Source organism: Pseudorasbora parva, chromosome 14 (assembly GCF_024679245.1).
Source record: "Pseudorasbora parva isolate DD20220531a chromosome 14, ASM2467924v1, whole genome shotgun sequence".
Lineage (NCBI taxonomy): Eukaryota > Metazoa > Chordata > Actinopteri > Cypriniformes > Gobionidae > Pseudorasbora > Pseudorasbora parva.
In genome coordinates, this window is record NC_090185.1 from 21,123,568 (window position 1) to 21,141,074 (window position 17,507).

At 38.5% G+C, this 17,507-nt stretch overlaps 1 protein-coding gene across 4 annotated transcripts in view; it reads right to left on the reverse strand.

Moving 5' to 3' along the window:
* The window catches only part of nfia (nuclear factor I/A), a 179,907-nt gene extending 162,730 nt beyond the window's left edge, over positions 1-17,177 (reverse strand). The window contains exon 1 of one of the 4 annotated variants that reach the window (XM_067415825.1): positions 16,333-17,177. In XM_067415825.1, the coding sequence (XP_067271926.1) occupies positions 16,333-16,428 (96 nt within the window). In that variant the 5' untranslated portion in view covers positions 16,429-17,177. The remainder of the gene's footprint in view (positions 1-16,332) is intronic. The other 3 variants (XM_067415826.1, XM_067415829.1, XM_067415830.1) reach the window with 3 other exon arrangements.
* Between the last annotated feature and the right edge of the window lie 330 nt (positions 17,178-17,507).

Genomic DNA, 17,507 nt, shown 5'->3' on the forward strand with positions numbered 1-17,507 from the left:
TATGACAGGGCCAGGGAACCGGTGAAGGATGTGGCACATCTGACTACAGCTCCAGCACCATCTGTCAGCCTGGCAAAATCACTCATAAGCAGGTTACAGCTACGGCCTCCTGCAAGCCCTCGCTGCCTCTTATCTACACCCTAAGTGACCCGGCAGAGGGCAGAGTGGGTATGGAAGGACATGCATGAATCATGATGCACGGTATTGCAGACCACCTTCAGAAGCAAGACGTTAGAAGACCTCACCATCATGGATGGGACATGAAAGGGTAAAACACATTTGAGGAACACCGCTATTCACCTAACTAGTAAGGCAAAACCTTATGCAAATAGATTGTAAAATCTAAAGATTGCTAAAAAGTAAGAATAATAAATATTTTTTCTAAATAATGAAACCTATCTTGGCCATCCAAAACATGATAAACGTGATACAGATAAAGTTCAGGCAGTGGTTTGAGTGTGCTTTTGTGAAAAAACAACAACAAAAAAAACAGTTTGGGTTGAGTTAGTTTGTATGTGTGTTGGTTGATATTGGGACAGCTGGAGCCAATGGGCCATGGGAATACACTCATCATGAATATTCAGGCCCAGCCTCTGGAAGAAACAGCCGCCAGAGTGATGTCACATGTTCTAACAGTTGTGCGAGGCCACTTTCTGGGTCTGCTGAAGGATTGCATATCAAAAAGAGAGAGGGAAATGACAGAGATATACTTGCAATGTTCGTCTCTTGTGTCATTTTTTCTAAATGTTATTTTCTGCTCCATAGCTCCACCTAGCAACATTTTTAGAATAACTAACGATAAAAAATGTAAAAGCTATTTTTTAAAAAGTGTACGTTAAATAACATGTAGGCTAAATGAAGAGAGAAAAACGTGAATAATCTATAGATGCATTTGAAACAGCACATCCTAAAATTAAATAATGCATCATGATAGTTAACTTTAGTTTCCTTGAATAATCTTTTCCACGCATCTTTATCATCTTCAGGGAATGTTGTACTGCGAGCCCCGGAACAAGTTCCCAAAACACCGTTTCAGGGTTAAATAAAGTTCCAAAAACAACTTTTCCCTTTAATATTACAACTATACCGTTCACTCCCATTACCAATGGGAATAAAGACAAATCCTCATTTGGCTGACCAGATGTTCCAACAGCTAGCAACAACTGTCTGCGAAACCTGCCGTTCCTCAAGAGATGCTCAAAGATCACAGATGCATCATCTGTTCTCAACAACAGGAAAACAATAGCATATTTATAAATACTCGAAAATGAAAGAATTCAAGTATCAATGGTACCAGTTTAACAATAAAAATGAATACGTCCCTTTATTTTTTTTAATTACTTTTTGCAGGACATGTGAAAAATAGGAAAGCATCAGGTTGTGTTTATTTGTACAGCAAATTCAGCTCAATTTTATTTACCGGGTTTTCTTCATGGTGTCCGAGTCATCGACGCAACATGAGCCAAATCTGTTCCGGGAAACTTCTGTGTCATGGAAGTGATGTAGAGCGCAAAGCAGATGGGATAGATTAATTAGCCAATGTATGTTTAAGAAGAAAGGTATTTATTTGCGTGAGTGGCCAGGGGCCGGAATTAAAAGACCTAAAAAAGAAATAAGGGACAGGCCAGTCGATCTTTTTTTGGGATCTCTATGAAACCAGCGTTTTCACAAGCTAGGAGCTATCGGGTTGCAATTTAAAGTGGTTTCAGGGAAATCATAAATAAATACGAATAAAATAGGCAATCTGGAGCAGAGGAAAGCTCTTTGTTTACTGGCTGCTCAGGGGACCTGAAACGGACCCTCCGAATAAATAAATACAACCGCTACAGGAAGTTCAGCTGCTTCCCCTCAGGTCCAGTTTAGTTTTATTAGCTACAGTCCTGTAAAGATACTAAACAGTGACTGGCTCCCCTCCTTTCTCTCTCAGTCCTGCACGTGTACTTGCCCCACCGCATGCTCCAATACACCATTGCCCCGTTCAATACAAGCCTGTAGAAATCATAAACATCCTCCCTCTGAAGAGATCGTCCAGACATACTTTCTCCAGGTGCACCTCAGACAACAGCCAACTAATCAGCACTGGAGTGTTGCTACCTTCCCTTCGCTGTGCGGGCAGAACTGATCAAAACATACAATTCTGTCAGCATTTACTCACTCTCATGTCGGTCCAAACCAACAGTCAAGAGGGGAAGAATATCCTGACCAATCTTTTAAATAAAATGAAAGTAAAGAAGAACTAGACCAAACTCCTAAATGTAAAAAAAAAAAAAAACATTAAAGTGGCCCATTCAACTTGTGTACTATAGGCTCTGTATTAAGATGCGTTTCAAAAGTAGATGAGGGAGACACATTCCCGGTTACACCTGGTGTTTTAATCAGTCTATTTTGTCCACTTTCACTCACTTCTGTCCTGATTTCTTCAGGGTCTATGGGCGGGTAAATGTATAAGCGTTTTCAGATCTTTCAATCTAATGAATGAAATAAGCTCGGGCAATTTACATTTGTAGCCAACTGGAGCTTCGGAAAAAATTACGGAGAGCAGCAGCAGCTTTGGTTTCTGCTCTGATAGACCACGCCAAACACTGTAAGTACGTGTTAGAAATCAGGAATAATAAGAGAACATTGTGCTTGGTACGTTTTTCATCTTCAAATCAAATTTTGGTCTTCAGCCGACAAAGTTTAAATCCTGTTTCACTAGTGTACTATCTATAAGGTTTACGTATTAGGTCAGTAGGTGGAGAGTAGATTTTTTTGGCTGTTTGAACACATTCGACTACATGAGCGTTTAACACTACAAAAACAATCTGGTTGATTGCTTTTTGATGCGTTTTTAACTACCTCTGGAAGTGTTTGAAAGTAGGCCAGCTCAAAACATTTTAAACCCTTTTTACACCTGTATTTAACGTTGTCCACTTGTGATAGAATTGAAGAAAACGCTTCTGAACTCTTTCACCTCATTTTCCATCTTTTCACTATTATACGGTAGGGGGGCACTATTACACATCTTCTGAAAGAGTACAGAATCTGGATGAAAACACATGCGAAGAAGCAGAAACAAGCGATAGCATATGTAATTATATATATATATGTAAATAACGCGATGACCAACATTAAACAGCATGTCAATCATAACTGCCTTATGTTACTGAATGAAATGTTGACCCAAGACGAGCTATAGGACTCTGCAAGCATTAAGGGTGTTGATGAACTTGATCTACTCCATCTGTGTTTTGATCATCGTTCTGATTTCGATCCAGACGTAGTGTTAATAAAAAAGAATGCATGCAATAAAACTTTTTTTTTGTTTAAATGCAGAGAATCCGTTTTTTTTTTTCATTTGATATATTGCATGTTTAGATATTCATACAACAAAGTATACTTGGGGCCATGAAAGTTTTGTGAAAATTATCAAAAATGCTGGCGGGGAAAGAATTAATAATCAGATGTAAACAGGGCCATACACTACAGTTCAAAGGTTAAGGGTCGGTAAGTATCTTATGCTCACTAAAGATGCATTCATTTGATCAAAATGAGAGTCATTTTATGAAATATCACCAACATTTTAAATAAAATAATAAAATAAAATAAAAGTTAGTTACTTAATTTCAGCATTACTCCAGTCTTCAGTGTCACATGATCCTTAATAGTTTTTATCCACAAATCCTTAATTTGGTGCTCAGGAAACATTAATTACTGTTATCAGTGTTGAAAATAATTCAACAATTATTTTTATGGAAACCGTGATACTTTTTTCAGGATTCTTTGATGAAAAAAAAGTTCAAAAGAACAGCATTTATGTAAAACAAAAATCTTTTGTAACATTAAATCATCTTCACTGTCACTTTTTAATCAGTTTAATGCACCTTAGGAAAAGGTATTTCTTTTTTTAATTTTTTTAAATGATACTATTATATAGATCCGACCTATAATAGGTTTTTTACCTATACTATTTTTACAATGTCCACTCCTAAAATGTTCAATAATGTGTGTCCATGTACCTTGAATGCAGGGACAGGGAGAGGAACAAGAGGAGGACAGGTGTGTCAGTGCACCGGTGCCTTTTGAAGGAGGGCACTGGGTGAACAGCTTGCTCTCAGCAGGGGTCTTACAGAAGGAGCAGGTGAAAAGCTATCCCCCTGCACCTCTTTTACAGTGTCTACCTGACACCGCATTGAGCGAGGGGTGAGGAGAAGAGGAAATCAGCCGATGGAGTCGTGAGCAAAGACGCCATCTGGCAAAGGTTTCGGTAGCAAAACTCTGCAAGTTGGGAGAGAAGCCATGCCATGGAAAGGTCAGGTGATAATGATGCCACTATCTTAAAGGATAATGGGCTTAAACATACATATGCAAAACTGTTATGCTTGAGAGAAGAAGAAAAATGACAGTTGGACTTTTTTTCTTTTCTTAAGTTTCTTCTTTTCTCATCCTCGCTAAAAGTTTTGGGAAACTGCACAAAACTATATTGTTCTCATTTGTACTGCGGGCAAAGTTCATTTATGCACCAGTAGGGGGTACCAAATGCCACAGCATGAAACATTCATATTTATAGACGACGAGGCCCGGACCAACCTGACACACAAATTAGCTCTGGCCAGAGTGAGCAAGCGCTCAACCAGAAATCTCCAGCTGGACTGGACGCAGGTCCAGAGTGACGTTTACAGGCCCGCTAAGCTTCAATGGCTCTCATGTTTCATTGGTCTACTATTTAATAAACCTTTTCTTTCTTTCCAAAAGTTTCTCCTTATGTTAGCGCAAGCCGCAGTAATGCTAATTTTAGACCTTACTTGAAAACGTCTGATCCGGGCAGAGAGGCCCGTTTGCCTCCCACCCCCCACTCTCTGCTGGGACACCTAATCTGGTTCATTAATGCTCCCAGTCGACCATCAGGACTTGTCTCCCACAGATAGCTCAGATTTCAGCCGTCAGTGGTGCACCTGTGCCATCACCTGCTCTGCACACGTTTAGTGCCGTTTTAAAACAATATATGTACAGAAATTATTACTTAAAGTGAGGTATTTTTCACCTTCTCATTGTTGGAAAAATGAAGCAATTATTTAGTGTCCAAGCAAACAGTACACATTCAGCATAGGCGGTACTGCAGAAAAAGGGAGAATTTGTTCCGGGGCCTGATTCGAGGGGAAATTAATTGGTGCTCACACCGGTAGGCCCGTGATAAAGGTCTAGGCTCTTGCTATAGGTAAAATATTCCAAGTCAATGGGAGAGCAAAAGAAGAGGATCTTTGTCAGGGGAAGCACATTTAGACACGGGAAGATGGAAACAATTAGAGTTAAATGGGACCTGAGTGTGCCAGCGGATGGCTTGGATTTGCAGTAAGGAGGATTCCGGCTGGGTGGATTGATTGCAAGAGGATGTCTCCACTTAAGAAGGCAACGCCCTCACCTTCTCCAGACCACACCGCAGCATTCAAACTTGGGGATTGAGGGTCTGGCTGCCTCCCAAAAGCCAGATCGTTGAACGCTCTACATTGCTGCTTTACCCATGCAACTTTAAACATGATTAAATCTGTGTGTTTTTTTAGAGGGATCCATTAGATTATGGATTAGATTTCACAAATGTTTACACTACAAACGACTCAAAACGTTATTTGTAAGTGTGCCAGTTAAAGAAAATGAGATTGTTCAAGGTCGTTAGGTAAAGGGAACATGAAAATCGGTGTCTTTTTGGGACAGCCATGTGGCCTTGCTCATCTGGACAGAAGGGAATCGTCATTTTGCTGTTTGCTATAAAAACAGACATGAAAAGAAATACCACTCAACTGCTATGAGCACATATAGACTTGGCAAGCTCTTACTCTGTGTGAATGTGTACAAAATTATACTTCGGAAGGTCCAACCAGGTCTAGTCCAAATGCTGCACTTATGAGTGCCATAACTTCAGCATATTCCAGCTCTCAACCCTGTGCCCTCCAGCATGGCCCTTGCCAGACAGCAAGAGGACAGCCGGCCCCTCGCTGGCTTGTCCCTGCAAGCATCCCTCGGCTGCAAAGGGGGCGACAGAGTTCCTGGATGCATCAGGGCTACAGATGTGCTGCCAGCTTTGCCAGGGGTCACCTTGGAGAGGCCCATGGCAGCTTGTCCCCTGGCTCCAGCTGGCTCTCACTTTAATCTGTCCAAAGAGGGGGAGAGCGATCCAGGCAGGAATACGCCATCTCGTACAGGATAACCCATGTGGATATCGCGTTAACCACTATTTGGTTTAGTACTAAAAAAACTAAATGGGACGCTTGCAGGAGGGATGTTGGCCTCCAGAGATGCCCCCACCAGCTGTTAAGCCTCCCCAGAGTCATGGGGTCAGCAGCACCCCCTGTTGGAAGCATGTGTAACATGGCGACAGGCTCAGGGGGGTCACGAGGTGCCCTGCACTGGGCAGACATAAGTAATGGGGCCTCCCCACTAGAAAGGCACTGCTCTGAATCAATTTAATTAGATGGGCGTAGTGGGGTGAGTGGGACAGGACACACAAAGTTTCAGTTTTTTAACATGCAGGCTGCAAATAAGAAAGGTTTAATTAGAAACCAATAAACCAAGAGCCTGTGTATTTCATTAATATTAATGCAAAATAAAGAGTGTCGCTATAGGGATACCAGACAGTTGACAGCACCCCAATTTTTTTTCTCCTACTATGGAAGTCAATGGGTCCTGTCAAATGTCTGGTTACCGGCATTCTTTAAAATAATCCGTGTTCAACAAAAGAAAGAAACTCATACTAGTTTGGAACAACATGAGGGTGAGTAAATAATGACAATTTCATTTTTGGGTGAACTATCCCTTTAAGAACAATAAAAAGGTGAAAGCCTAAAAACCCTTAACTGTGGTAAAATCATTAATGTACACCCTGATGTGCTTTATTTCTTTAAAAAAAATGCCAGCAACATCACGGTAACGGTATATGTGACAACAGTTATTTTGCCTGAAATTCAACCTCAGAGTATAATTATCCAGTTACTCATATTTAAATAAAAATGTTTAAAAACAATTTAAAGAAATTACAATGAAAGGGGTGCTTTTGTAACATCTAATTCATTCCACAAAAATGACAGTGTCACCTGTGTATCAGGTGGACAGTTTTTGAACAGGTAGATCTCTGACCTTATGAAAGTAGGCCAATTCTCTCATTATCTGGCAACAAGCAATGTTTTCCAGAGGTGATTGCAGTGGTGGTCTTATCATATTTAATCTCCTGATTTCAGTGACATCTGTCCATACTGCCTCTCTCACATGCAGGCACACTCTCTGTCCTCTGTATGTCCTGTCTCCATGAGCATCGTCACCCAACAAACACACTCATCTCTGATCATTCGCTGAACAGTAATCTCGCCTAATCCATCTAGATATTTTAATGAATTAAGTGGCAATCTAGATTTTATTTTCAGTAACCATCCACTCATCTGATTGATCGTGAAATCAGGCCCTACATCAGACAGATGAGTTTTAAATTTCTATAAACACGTCTAAAAGGTCGTAATTAAACTGGGACACACAGGGACATTAAACTACTAAAAAGAAGAAACAATAATTACAGTCTCAGGCTAAATTGTGCATCCACCTCTTATGCTTTTACACACTGACTTGTGTTATACCCAGCTTAACCAGCTGTGCACCCCACAAACGCAGTTCATATTTCCTGGTTTTGCGCTTGAACTGAGTCTAAGGCCAAACACACCTCACATGTTTCTGCCATCGCTTAAGTGGGAACATACAGACAGTACTGGTCCTTCACAACCAGAGGAAATGACAAATTCTGTGTAGAGGACACCAGTATGGCACAATCAGAGCATTATATGAGCACATAGATGAAATTAGTTGGATATTATAGCCTTAGATAATATATAATTATAGCATATTATTATTTTAAATTCATGTTATGTTTACATTAAATGAATGCCATTCCATCAAATTAAATAGCAAGTGGTTTTTAAAAATGTATATACTTTTAGCAAAATAATTAAAAAAGGCAACTTAATTAAATAAAAACAATTATATTAAAATAAAACAGTTTATAATACAGATATATTATTATTTAATAATTTTTATATTACATTGATGTCATGAATAAAAAAAATCAAACCAAGTGGTATATTTAAAATAAAATTAATAAATCGACAGAATAAAAATGTCAATTATTAGTTAATTTAAGCTAATTTAGACAATTAATTATTAGACAATTTAAGCATTGTGGAATTAATTAGATTTTACAAAAACCTCCCTTTAATAAAAAAAATGACAACGTAATATATAAAACATTCTGTAGTTGAATTTCAGGGAAAACCCCTTCCGAAAAGAATTTTGAAGGTTTTATATAATATAATATAATATAATATAATATAATATAATATAATATAATATAATATAATATAATATAATATAATATAATTAATATATATTAGGACTAGATGGAGGCAGATGATTCGCTGTGGCGACCCCTGAAGGGAAAAGCCAAAAGAAGAAGAAGATAATATAATATAACATAATATAATATATATAAAAAAACAGATGTACCATTTAAAATTGACAAATTATTATGACAATTTGCAGTTGTCAAATATTAGTGAAACATGTCCATAGTTTCTTCGTCCACAAAATTTGTATTATTATACTAAAATAAAAAAATTGCTCAGAAAAGAGAAGTTTGATGAATAAATATCAATGCCAGGTACTTGATGACTTATTTTAGTCAATTTCAAGACATTTTAGTCCTGCGAGCAAACATCACGCACTGTGACTTCTACAACGAAAGGCGCAGTTCAGCGGCTACGAACTATGGTCATAAATCAAATCCAATAAATTAAATGTTTGGACATTACTTCGTCAGATATTTTGGAGCAGGTGAGGGTGGTGGTGCTGTTAGAGACTAGGAGGGATAATAGCTCTGGCCATGATCCAGTGATACCAGTGAAGCCCCGCACCCACAAATACTACCCATGTTCCCCCTTCAATTGACGACTTACACCTTTTTTTGGCAGCAAAACGGTGGGTGGCTGGAGACCAAGATGAAGGCTATGGAGAAGAAAAAATAAAAAATAATTTCTCACCCCCCTAACACACACACATACACACAGATACAGACGCAAAAATACCCCTCCAAATACCAGATGGTGTTTTTGGAATCTGTTTCCTTTTTTTTTCATGACAAAAAAAAAAGACAAATCCCAAGGAACACACATTCTGCATACTTGGGTACGTAGCCATACAACCGATGCTGCGTTCATGGAAAGACGAGTATCAAGTGAGACATGACAGCGAAAACTTTATAAACAAACTGATGATTGCGGCTTGGAGAACACGAAAAGTAGAAAAGACAAGTAGAAAAAAGTGCACCAAACTGCAAAGATGAGAGACTTTGGTTCAGGCCATAATTGGTAAATAAATGTCACATGGCACAATACAGACCTGGTTTAGGAACTCCTCAGAGACTTCCTCAAGAGCTGATATCAACCTTTCTAAAACATCAAGCCTGTATAAAGTATATGATCTGCACTGGAAAAGTCACTGGATTTAGAGTCATCATGCATAATTGGGTATTAATGACATAAAACCAGTTGTCGATCTTTTTACTGGATTAAAACTGAAAGATCTTTCACTCTTAAAAAATAATGGTTCCAAAAAGATGTTAGAAGAACCATTTTTGGTTCGCCGAAGAACTTTTCAGAACCATTTTTTCTTAGTGAGAAGAACAATGAAAAAAAATCTAAAGAACCTTTTTGTGCAAATGGAAAGGTGCTACGGATGTTAAAGTTTCTACGTGGATTCACGGATGCCATTAAAAAGCCTTTATTTTTAGGATTGTACCTAAACTCTCTTAAAGAAGCATCTGAAAGGAGCATCTTCAATCTTATTGTCCCAAACAAGGCAAGAAAAAGGCACCAGACTGGCCCAAAGACCCAGCTGTCTTGGCCAGTAGCCATAGATCTCAGGGGAGAGAAAAAGAGAGGGGTAGATAGAGAGCGAGAGAGAACGAGAAAAGCGAGGGACTTGGGCGAAAGAGCGCCAGAGAAGGGGAGGGGGCCGCCCTGCCGAGAGTGGCGTTCCACACAGAGCCATGCCAGGAATAGAAAGGGGTCCTTTTTCTCACATAGCGACCCCTAACCCCCACTAGACAGCAGGGATTTCACACGCATCTCTTCCACACAATTGATCCTTTCATTCCACAGCATAGACACACAGACACAGGCTTAGATCGAAGAGAGGGGGAGGTAGAGAAGGTATAAGGGAGACAACAGGACGAACCGTCTCACAAACAGCTTTGATAGCATCAGGTCAAATATAGACGAACACAGACACTTTGCGTGTATGGGGAGGACTGTTTTACGGCAGTTGGGCCAAATCGTCCTCAGCGCTCGCTCTACATGCTTAGAAAAGGCCATTTGGCCTTGGCAAGGGTATAGGTGTCACATAGCAGTGACAGCCCGGCCACTGGGAGCAGCCATCAACCTGTCTATGTCACTATAATGGAGAAATGTAGCACATTATACATTTAATATGCATAATGAGTATAATAGGTTTCAGTGCAAAAAGCTTAAACATTTATACAAATTTCATTTATGAGATTAATTATATATATTATTTATGTTACATATAATAGCATTCATTATATACATAAATACAGTATGCATGCTATTCTTAAAATAGTAATGGGTGTAATTTCTTTTAAAACTTTTGGGAGAAAGTATGTCGGTCTCAAAAGGAACAACAGAGGAAATCTAACATGAAGCACCTATTTTTGAAAAACATTGCAAAACGGTCCAGCATATTTGATAAGACACAAAGGTTTCTCAGTTAATATCTTGAACTGACTCCAAATTCAGCTTCCTTTACTTCCTCTGTTGTCTTTTTCCTTTTTCTTTTTTTTTTGAACCACAGAACCACATCCAAATCTGATCCTCATTTCTTCGCATCTCTTGATGGAAAGCCAACAAAACAATCGTGTGCCAAGTGCGAGCTTGAGAGAATGCTAAAATTCACCTGTCAATATTCTCAGAGCCCATCACTGCATTAATTTATTCCAACACACATTTCACAGCTTCTGGCAGTTTTAATATGGGGGGTGGGGGTGGAAATATATATGCATAAATGAAAACAAGTAACAAAATGAGCTCTTGAAACTGGGCATGAAAGCTCATGAAGCAGATATACATCACATTACAAAAGAGGCAAAAACACCCTAAGGCACATTTTCTACAAAAGACATTAAACATATGAACGGATATTAGAGACTTTGCTTAAGTCAAGCTAAAGTCTCCAAAGTTAAAAACTACTCCGAAATCTGAATTCTTTATAATGCAAGTCTGCCAACCGTGTGTGTGTGTGTGTGTGTGTGTGTGTGTGTGTGTGTGTGTGTGTGTGTGTGTGTGTGTGTGTTCACATACACAGTAAATATGTGGTTTCAACTTTAAACATTAAATGTTCATGGTGCCTTAATTTTAGTCAACTCAAAAATCCAAGTTGTCACAGTATAACTTCACATTTCAAGTTGGCAAAACTTAAATTACAGGGATAGCTCACCAAAAAATGACAATTATCCAATAGTTTACTTACCCTCAAGCCATCCTACGTGTATATGACTTTCTTCTTTCAGACGATGAAAAATATCCATGTTTAAAACTTTACCAAGTAAAACATCTAGCTTCTACCACACTGCCTTCCATTTTCAACTCTATAATAATTATATAAAATTAATACATTACGTGTGACGTCAATACGCTTTTTCCATAAGTTGAATACGAAAAGGTGGAAGTTAGATGTTTAACTTTATAATGTGTTAAATATGTCTTGTCTAATATGTTTCTTACAAAATACCAATGGATTCACTTCAAAAGGCCTTTATTAACCCATCGGAATATGTGTGGAGTACTTTTATAATGGATGGATGCACTTTTTTGGACTTGAAATTTTGTGCTGCCATTTACTGCCATTATAATGCTTGGAAGAGCCAGGACATTTTTTAATAAAATTCAGATTGTATTCGTCTAAAAAGAAGAAAGTCATATACACCTAGGATGGGTTGAGGTTAAGGACATCATGGGGTAACTATCCCTTTAAGACAGCACGAACACATGACATATTCTTTTTTACAGTCTATTAAGTGAAAGAACAAACATTTGATAGGACTGAATTGCTTTTTTTTAAAGGTGCTGCTCTGTCACATACTGACAAATTAATTCGGACTCCATCAGGTGGGCGGTGAGTCATTCAAGGCTGGTAAAGGAAAGCACATTAACAGATTGAGAGTCACTGAACGCTCAGTGTGTGCCCTGAGCACCAACCCAGCTCTGGAGGTCTGAGCGAGTGGGATAGAGAAGCTGCTCCCTCGCTTCAGGGCTCGGCCTGGAAGTCCCAGAGCAGAGACACTGAGAGAGCATGCGGTGCTCAGGAAGTTCAAGCAGACAATTTTAATCCTCCAATTTCCTCCACTCTAATCATTTCTCCGTAGTCCACGGTGGAGGCCAAATTAGAAACATCTTCCACTCCAACATAACACACACTGCCCGGACAACAGGCGGCAAAAATGGGACGTTGTGTAAAACAAAGTGCCACAACAGATTTATGTCAGGTTTTGTCATGTGGTCCAAGCACTTTAAAGCATCGTTACAATACAAAGTGTGTAATAAAATAAAACTGCTTTACTAAATAACCCAAAAGGACTACTTTTTTATTGAACTGTTTTTTACAGTTAACTCCATCTGTGAGTTGTTCTAACAATCTAGGTTGGTTATTTCACTGGGGAATATTTAATATTTTAAAATACAGAATTAAATGACAAAAAATGTGCTTGCAAAATGTTAAATGATTCATCATGATTTTATTTGAGTTTTAAGTAATTACTAATCATTGAGAGTCCTATAAAAAGGTATACTAATCTAAATCCAATATAAGAAATCACAAATTCATTAATAATTTATTTTCCATTATATACACTCAAGGTCGCCTTAAGACCTTAATTAACAAGTTTTACATAAGCTGGATGCAATTATATCTCATTATAATTATTAGGTTCTATTCAAAAGCTTCTTCAATATATTGCAATAACCCCGAACATATTTAAACAGCACGTGCAAAGAGAATTAACACGGAGGGCTTATGAAAGCTGACGTTGTATTTGTCTCTCTTTTAACCTAATTTGATCTGTGACGTTAGCGCTGCGGGCGGCATACTCCAGTGGACCCTTACATCAGCGATCATATAATGATTTTATGCCCTCACCCTATTCCCTCCGATGCTCACCCTCAAATTGTGTGCCTCTCGGGGTTGTCTGCTCACTGACAAGCAGATTACAGAAGTGCCAATTGTACTAAGGATAAAATCCCATTAGCCCCTTAGGTGGTAAGGGATCCCATCACAGGAGCATTAGTGCACTGGTGAGTGGACATCGCACCCGATCTGGTCCGCCTCTCTGCCCCAAAAGCTCAAGCACCACAGGAGAACAAGCGGTGTTAATTGCTGCGGGTATTTTAAAACGACGCCTACATCCAAGTCGACCAGTTAAGAAGCTTTATAAAGGATATGGATGATTACGATTTTATCTTAAGAGAGGACATCAGTCTTGCTCATTTGTAAATTATTAAAATTTTCACTGGCACTGAAAAACTAAACATGTTCTGACAATCCAACTAAAGAACTGATAGATGCACAAATAAGGTGTATACTTTAGCATAACAGGAGTATTGATTGTCAGGATGTTTCAGGCATTACTGGTCAAGTAAAAGCAGAAAAGGGCAAAGAAAAAAACGGCAGAGGTCGTCACATTTTGATCTATTCATCAAACTACAATTAACTTAAAACGACCTTACAGAACAAATAAAATTCTTTCTTTTTTTTTACATTCAATGTTTGTATCTTTCCTTTTGTCCCCTACAAATAAATAAAACAAGCACTTGAACTAATGAAAAATGAATTTGATGTATTTATTTCACCAACTCAAAATGTTTAATGCTATTTTTAAGAATGAGATCAGTAAGGGACTTTGTTAAAAGAAAAATGTGTTTAACCTTTAAAAGAAAAGAAAACAAGTAATTTTCTGCAACATCTGCTTAGCTGTGTGCAGTTTCAAATTAATTCAAATAAAAAAAATTGTTGTGTTGATAATATCATCTATTGTTATTACTCATATTGAAATTATTATAATAAAATAATACTTATCAGGTACTTTAAAATCGAATTAAAATTAATTTAAAATATTTTAAAAAGTAATTTTCTCTAAAGAAAAACAAGGTCAGCAACAAAAAATACTAATATTAAATCCTATTTTGTACCATATACAATAGTTATTTGTGTGTGTGTGTGTGTGTGTGGGTGTGTGTGTGCAAACGTTACATTTAATATCAGCATTACCGTTAATCTGTGTGGAAACATTACTGCTGCGGATAGAAACGCACACAAAATCTTCTGATCTAAACTCGGCCACATGTTGCATTAGCAATAACTAATGGCAATTTGAATATGTAAGGTATATTTCAAATTCGCACAATATATCAAATGTGAATTTGTGGAATTCGATTTCAGAATTTTAAACTATATAAACTAATTTTATCTAAAGACACAGATAAAAACACTAATATATATCAAGTAGCAAATATTAGCTTTCAGGTTGTAAAAAGTTGAATGTGTACTATATTGAGATTTGCAAATTAATTTAAAAATGTTGTCACTAAGTTGTAAAACATATTAAGACCAGCACAAGAGAAGTGAGTAATGTCACACAGCTCTGTTCTCTGTTATCTTTGCAAGACAAATTAATAATACGATTTTAAAGGAACTGCAATTTTTGATCAACCAAAAAAAAAAAATCAGCAAAATGGAACTACCAACAGAATTAAGAATTTAACTAAAATTGATTTTTTTTTAAAGTCCCCAAGCAGTTGCACAGGCTCACATTCCCGCAGTGCCTCTACAGCACATAAAGTGCACCGCGGAGACGAATTCATGCACATTACCACCCTCAACTTCACAGAAACTGCACCGATCCCATTAAGCCCTCCAACCCAGATACCAGAATATAACATTTCTCTTCCTCTAATCTGGGCGCTCAAGTAGTTTCCCATAAAGGCGGTAAAAGTAACATGCAGTGTCCAGTTTTTCTCTCACCAACTTTCCTCAGCAGTGTCATACAGAGAGACAAGCTTGTGTGACCCAGGTTAGGGGGCGATAGTGGAAGGAGGGGGAAACAGAATTCGAGATCTTAAGTTTATGCTGCCAAATAATACAGTTATTGTCCGCATGCAACACAACTACCTAGTGTTTAAGTTGGCAAAGGAGTGTGTGCAACAACAACAACAAAAGTTCTTTCGGACACCATAAATGTTTGTTCAAAAAACAGCAATTATAATAATAACGAAGGCAATAATGCTGTTTAAGTTCAAGCAGGGCTAATGAATCATTGCCTAATGAACCCTGGACACTCTGAAAAGCCTTTCATGTACCCGACGCGGCTCATTTGTAACTGCCGGCCACAATAGACTATTGTGAATCCCTACCCCTCCTCATCTTGCTGCGATCTACAAACCAGACTCTTTTTTTTTTTCCTCTCCCACTTTCACCTCTCTTCATTTCTGGTGGAGCGACAGTTATGTCAAAGGTTGTCTGGCCTCACTGACCACAACAAGCAAGTTAATCTGCCCCGGCACAGAGTCCGTCTTGTCCCAGAACACTTTGGAGTTTTTTTTCCCCCTCTCCTCTTCATGCTTTAATTGCAGCGACGGAGTGTCATAGCCGAGGAGCGGAGCGCCGACTGAGCACTGAGCGAGCGACCGCGTGCACCACATAACCTCAGTGTAAACAAGGGATTAAAAGAATCGATGCAAGACCTGTCCTGTTTCTCCTTCTTTGGACTCCTGCGCAAAACTTTTCTGTCAAGTGAAAGCGGAAGACGGCGGGGAAGGAAAAAAAAACACACGCGGGACGTCTCGTTTGCGGATACGGACTGACAGCAGAAAAGTAATGAATGAATGAGAAATGTCTCTCGTGCGAAAGTGACAAAAGCGCTTTTGTCTCGACGAGGATATATTTAAAAAACAAGTCAATTGTTATCTGACATCTTTAACAAAGTGGACAATAAAAGAGGAGTACATAAAAGAGCAAAACAAAGACGACAAATGTGACAGGAGCTGTTGTGCGGAACAAAACTACAATAAACAAAAAAACTAATTGCCAGCAACTGGACAAAAAAGAAAGAGGAGTTCCAAAAAAAACTAAGTGTACTCTATGTGCATAAAAACGAAGGAGGGAAGTTTTTCCTTAAAAAAAAAAAAAAAAAAAAAAAGGTAAAAGAAGAGGGAGAAGAAGAGGAAAAAAAAGGTTTGGTCGCTGCCAACTTACCATCCACCAAGTCCTGGCCGAGATGTCGTAGCAGAGCTGCCATTTGATGGAGCCTTCCGAGGTTTTAGCTGCCATTACGCTGTCAGCAAGCTTCATCTGATGCTAGTGCACTCACCGGAGATAAGACACCTAATTGAGAAAACATTTGCACTGGCATGTTGGGCAACATGTAGCCCACTCCATACCATATGGAATCATGGGTAAAAAAAATCCTTGACAATGAACCAATCTCACGCAGACCCCGTGGCAAGGTGAGCGGCAGTCATCTGCTCACAGAGCGAGCTGTCCTTAAAAAAATACACCACAATGATGAGCCCTTTTTTTCCACATCACTGAGTGCCCGAGGTCCTTTTTTCTCCTTAATTAGGGCTCGCGCTTCATCACCGCCACCATCATCGCCATCATCATCACTATCACAATTTAGTTGACTTAGGTCTGCTCAAGATCTTTTTCTCCTACATTCACTTTTTTTTTGGAGGAGTGGAGAGATTTAATAGGACAGAGTCAGGTTGCGGGAGTTAAGGGAACGGACTGATGCGCCACAGGCTATTAGCCTGAAATTTTGCTGGACAGATGGAACTACTTAAAGACTATCATGCAATGTTTTGTTTTGGACTTCTTCCCCCTGTGCCGGAAAAAACTTTCTTTTTTTGGGGCAAATTTATTTTCAAATCGTAGTAGAGCACACCAACAGAAAAATTCAACGCTTCTTGACAGTTCTCCTTTTACAATGTTCAAATTAGTTTACCGTTTGACCATTTGACTCTCCTGATATCATACACAGTGACACTCGCATATAACTACTGTACGATTTTACAGTATTTTCTACTGAAAGAAAACTTGTATCACCCTTTTTTATTTATTTTTAAAATTAAGCATGCAATTACAACTTTTTAAAAAGTACTATTAGATTTTTTTTTTGCCAATAATTTTATTATTAAAGAACTTTAACTTTTTTAATCTATATGTATTCTTTTTCTAAAGTGCATTTTTGTCTCCTAAGCCCAAAAGTGATCCAGCGACAGAGGTTATGAGAGGTCTGAGTGCTTCAGGTTCCTAAGTAAGGGGAATACCTGAGATATGGGCAAGAGAGGGAGAGACTAACCATCAAACAGTTCTCCCATTGTGACGCTGGCTGAGGAATGTGATTTAGCCGGAGATATTGGAAACATTGT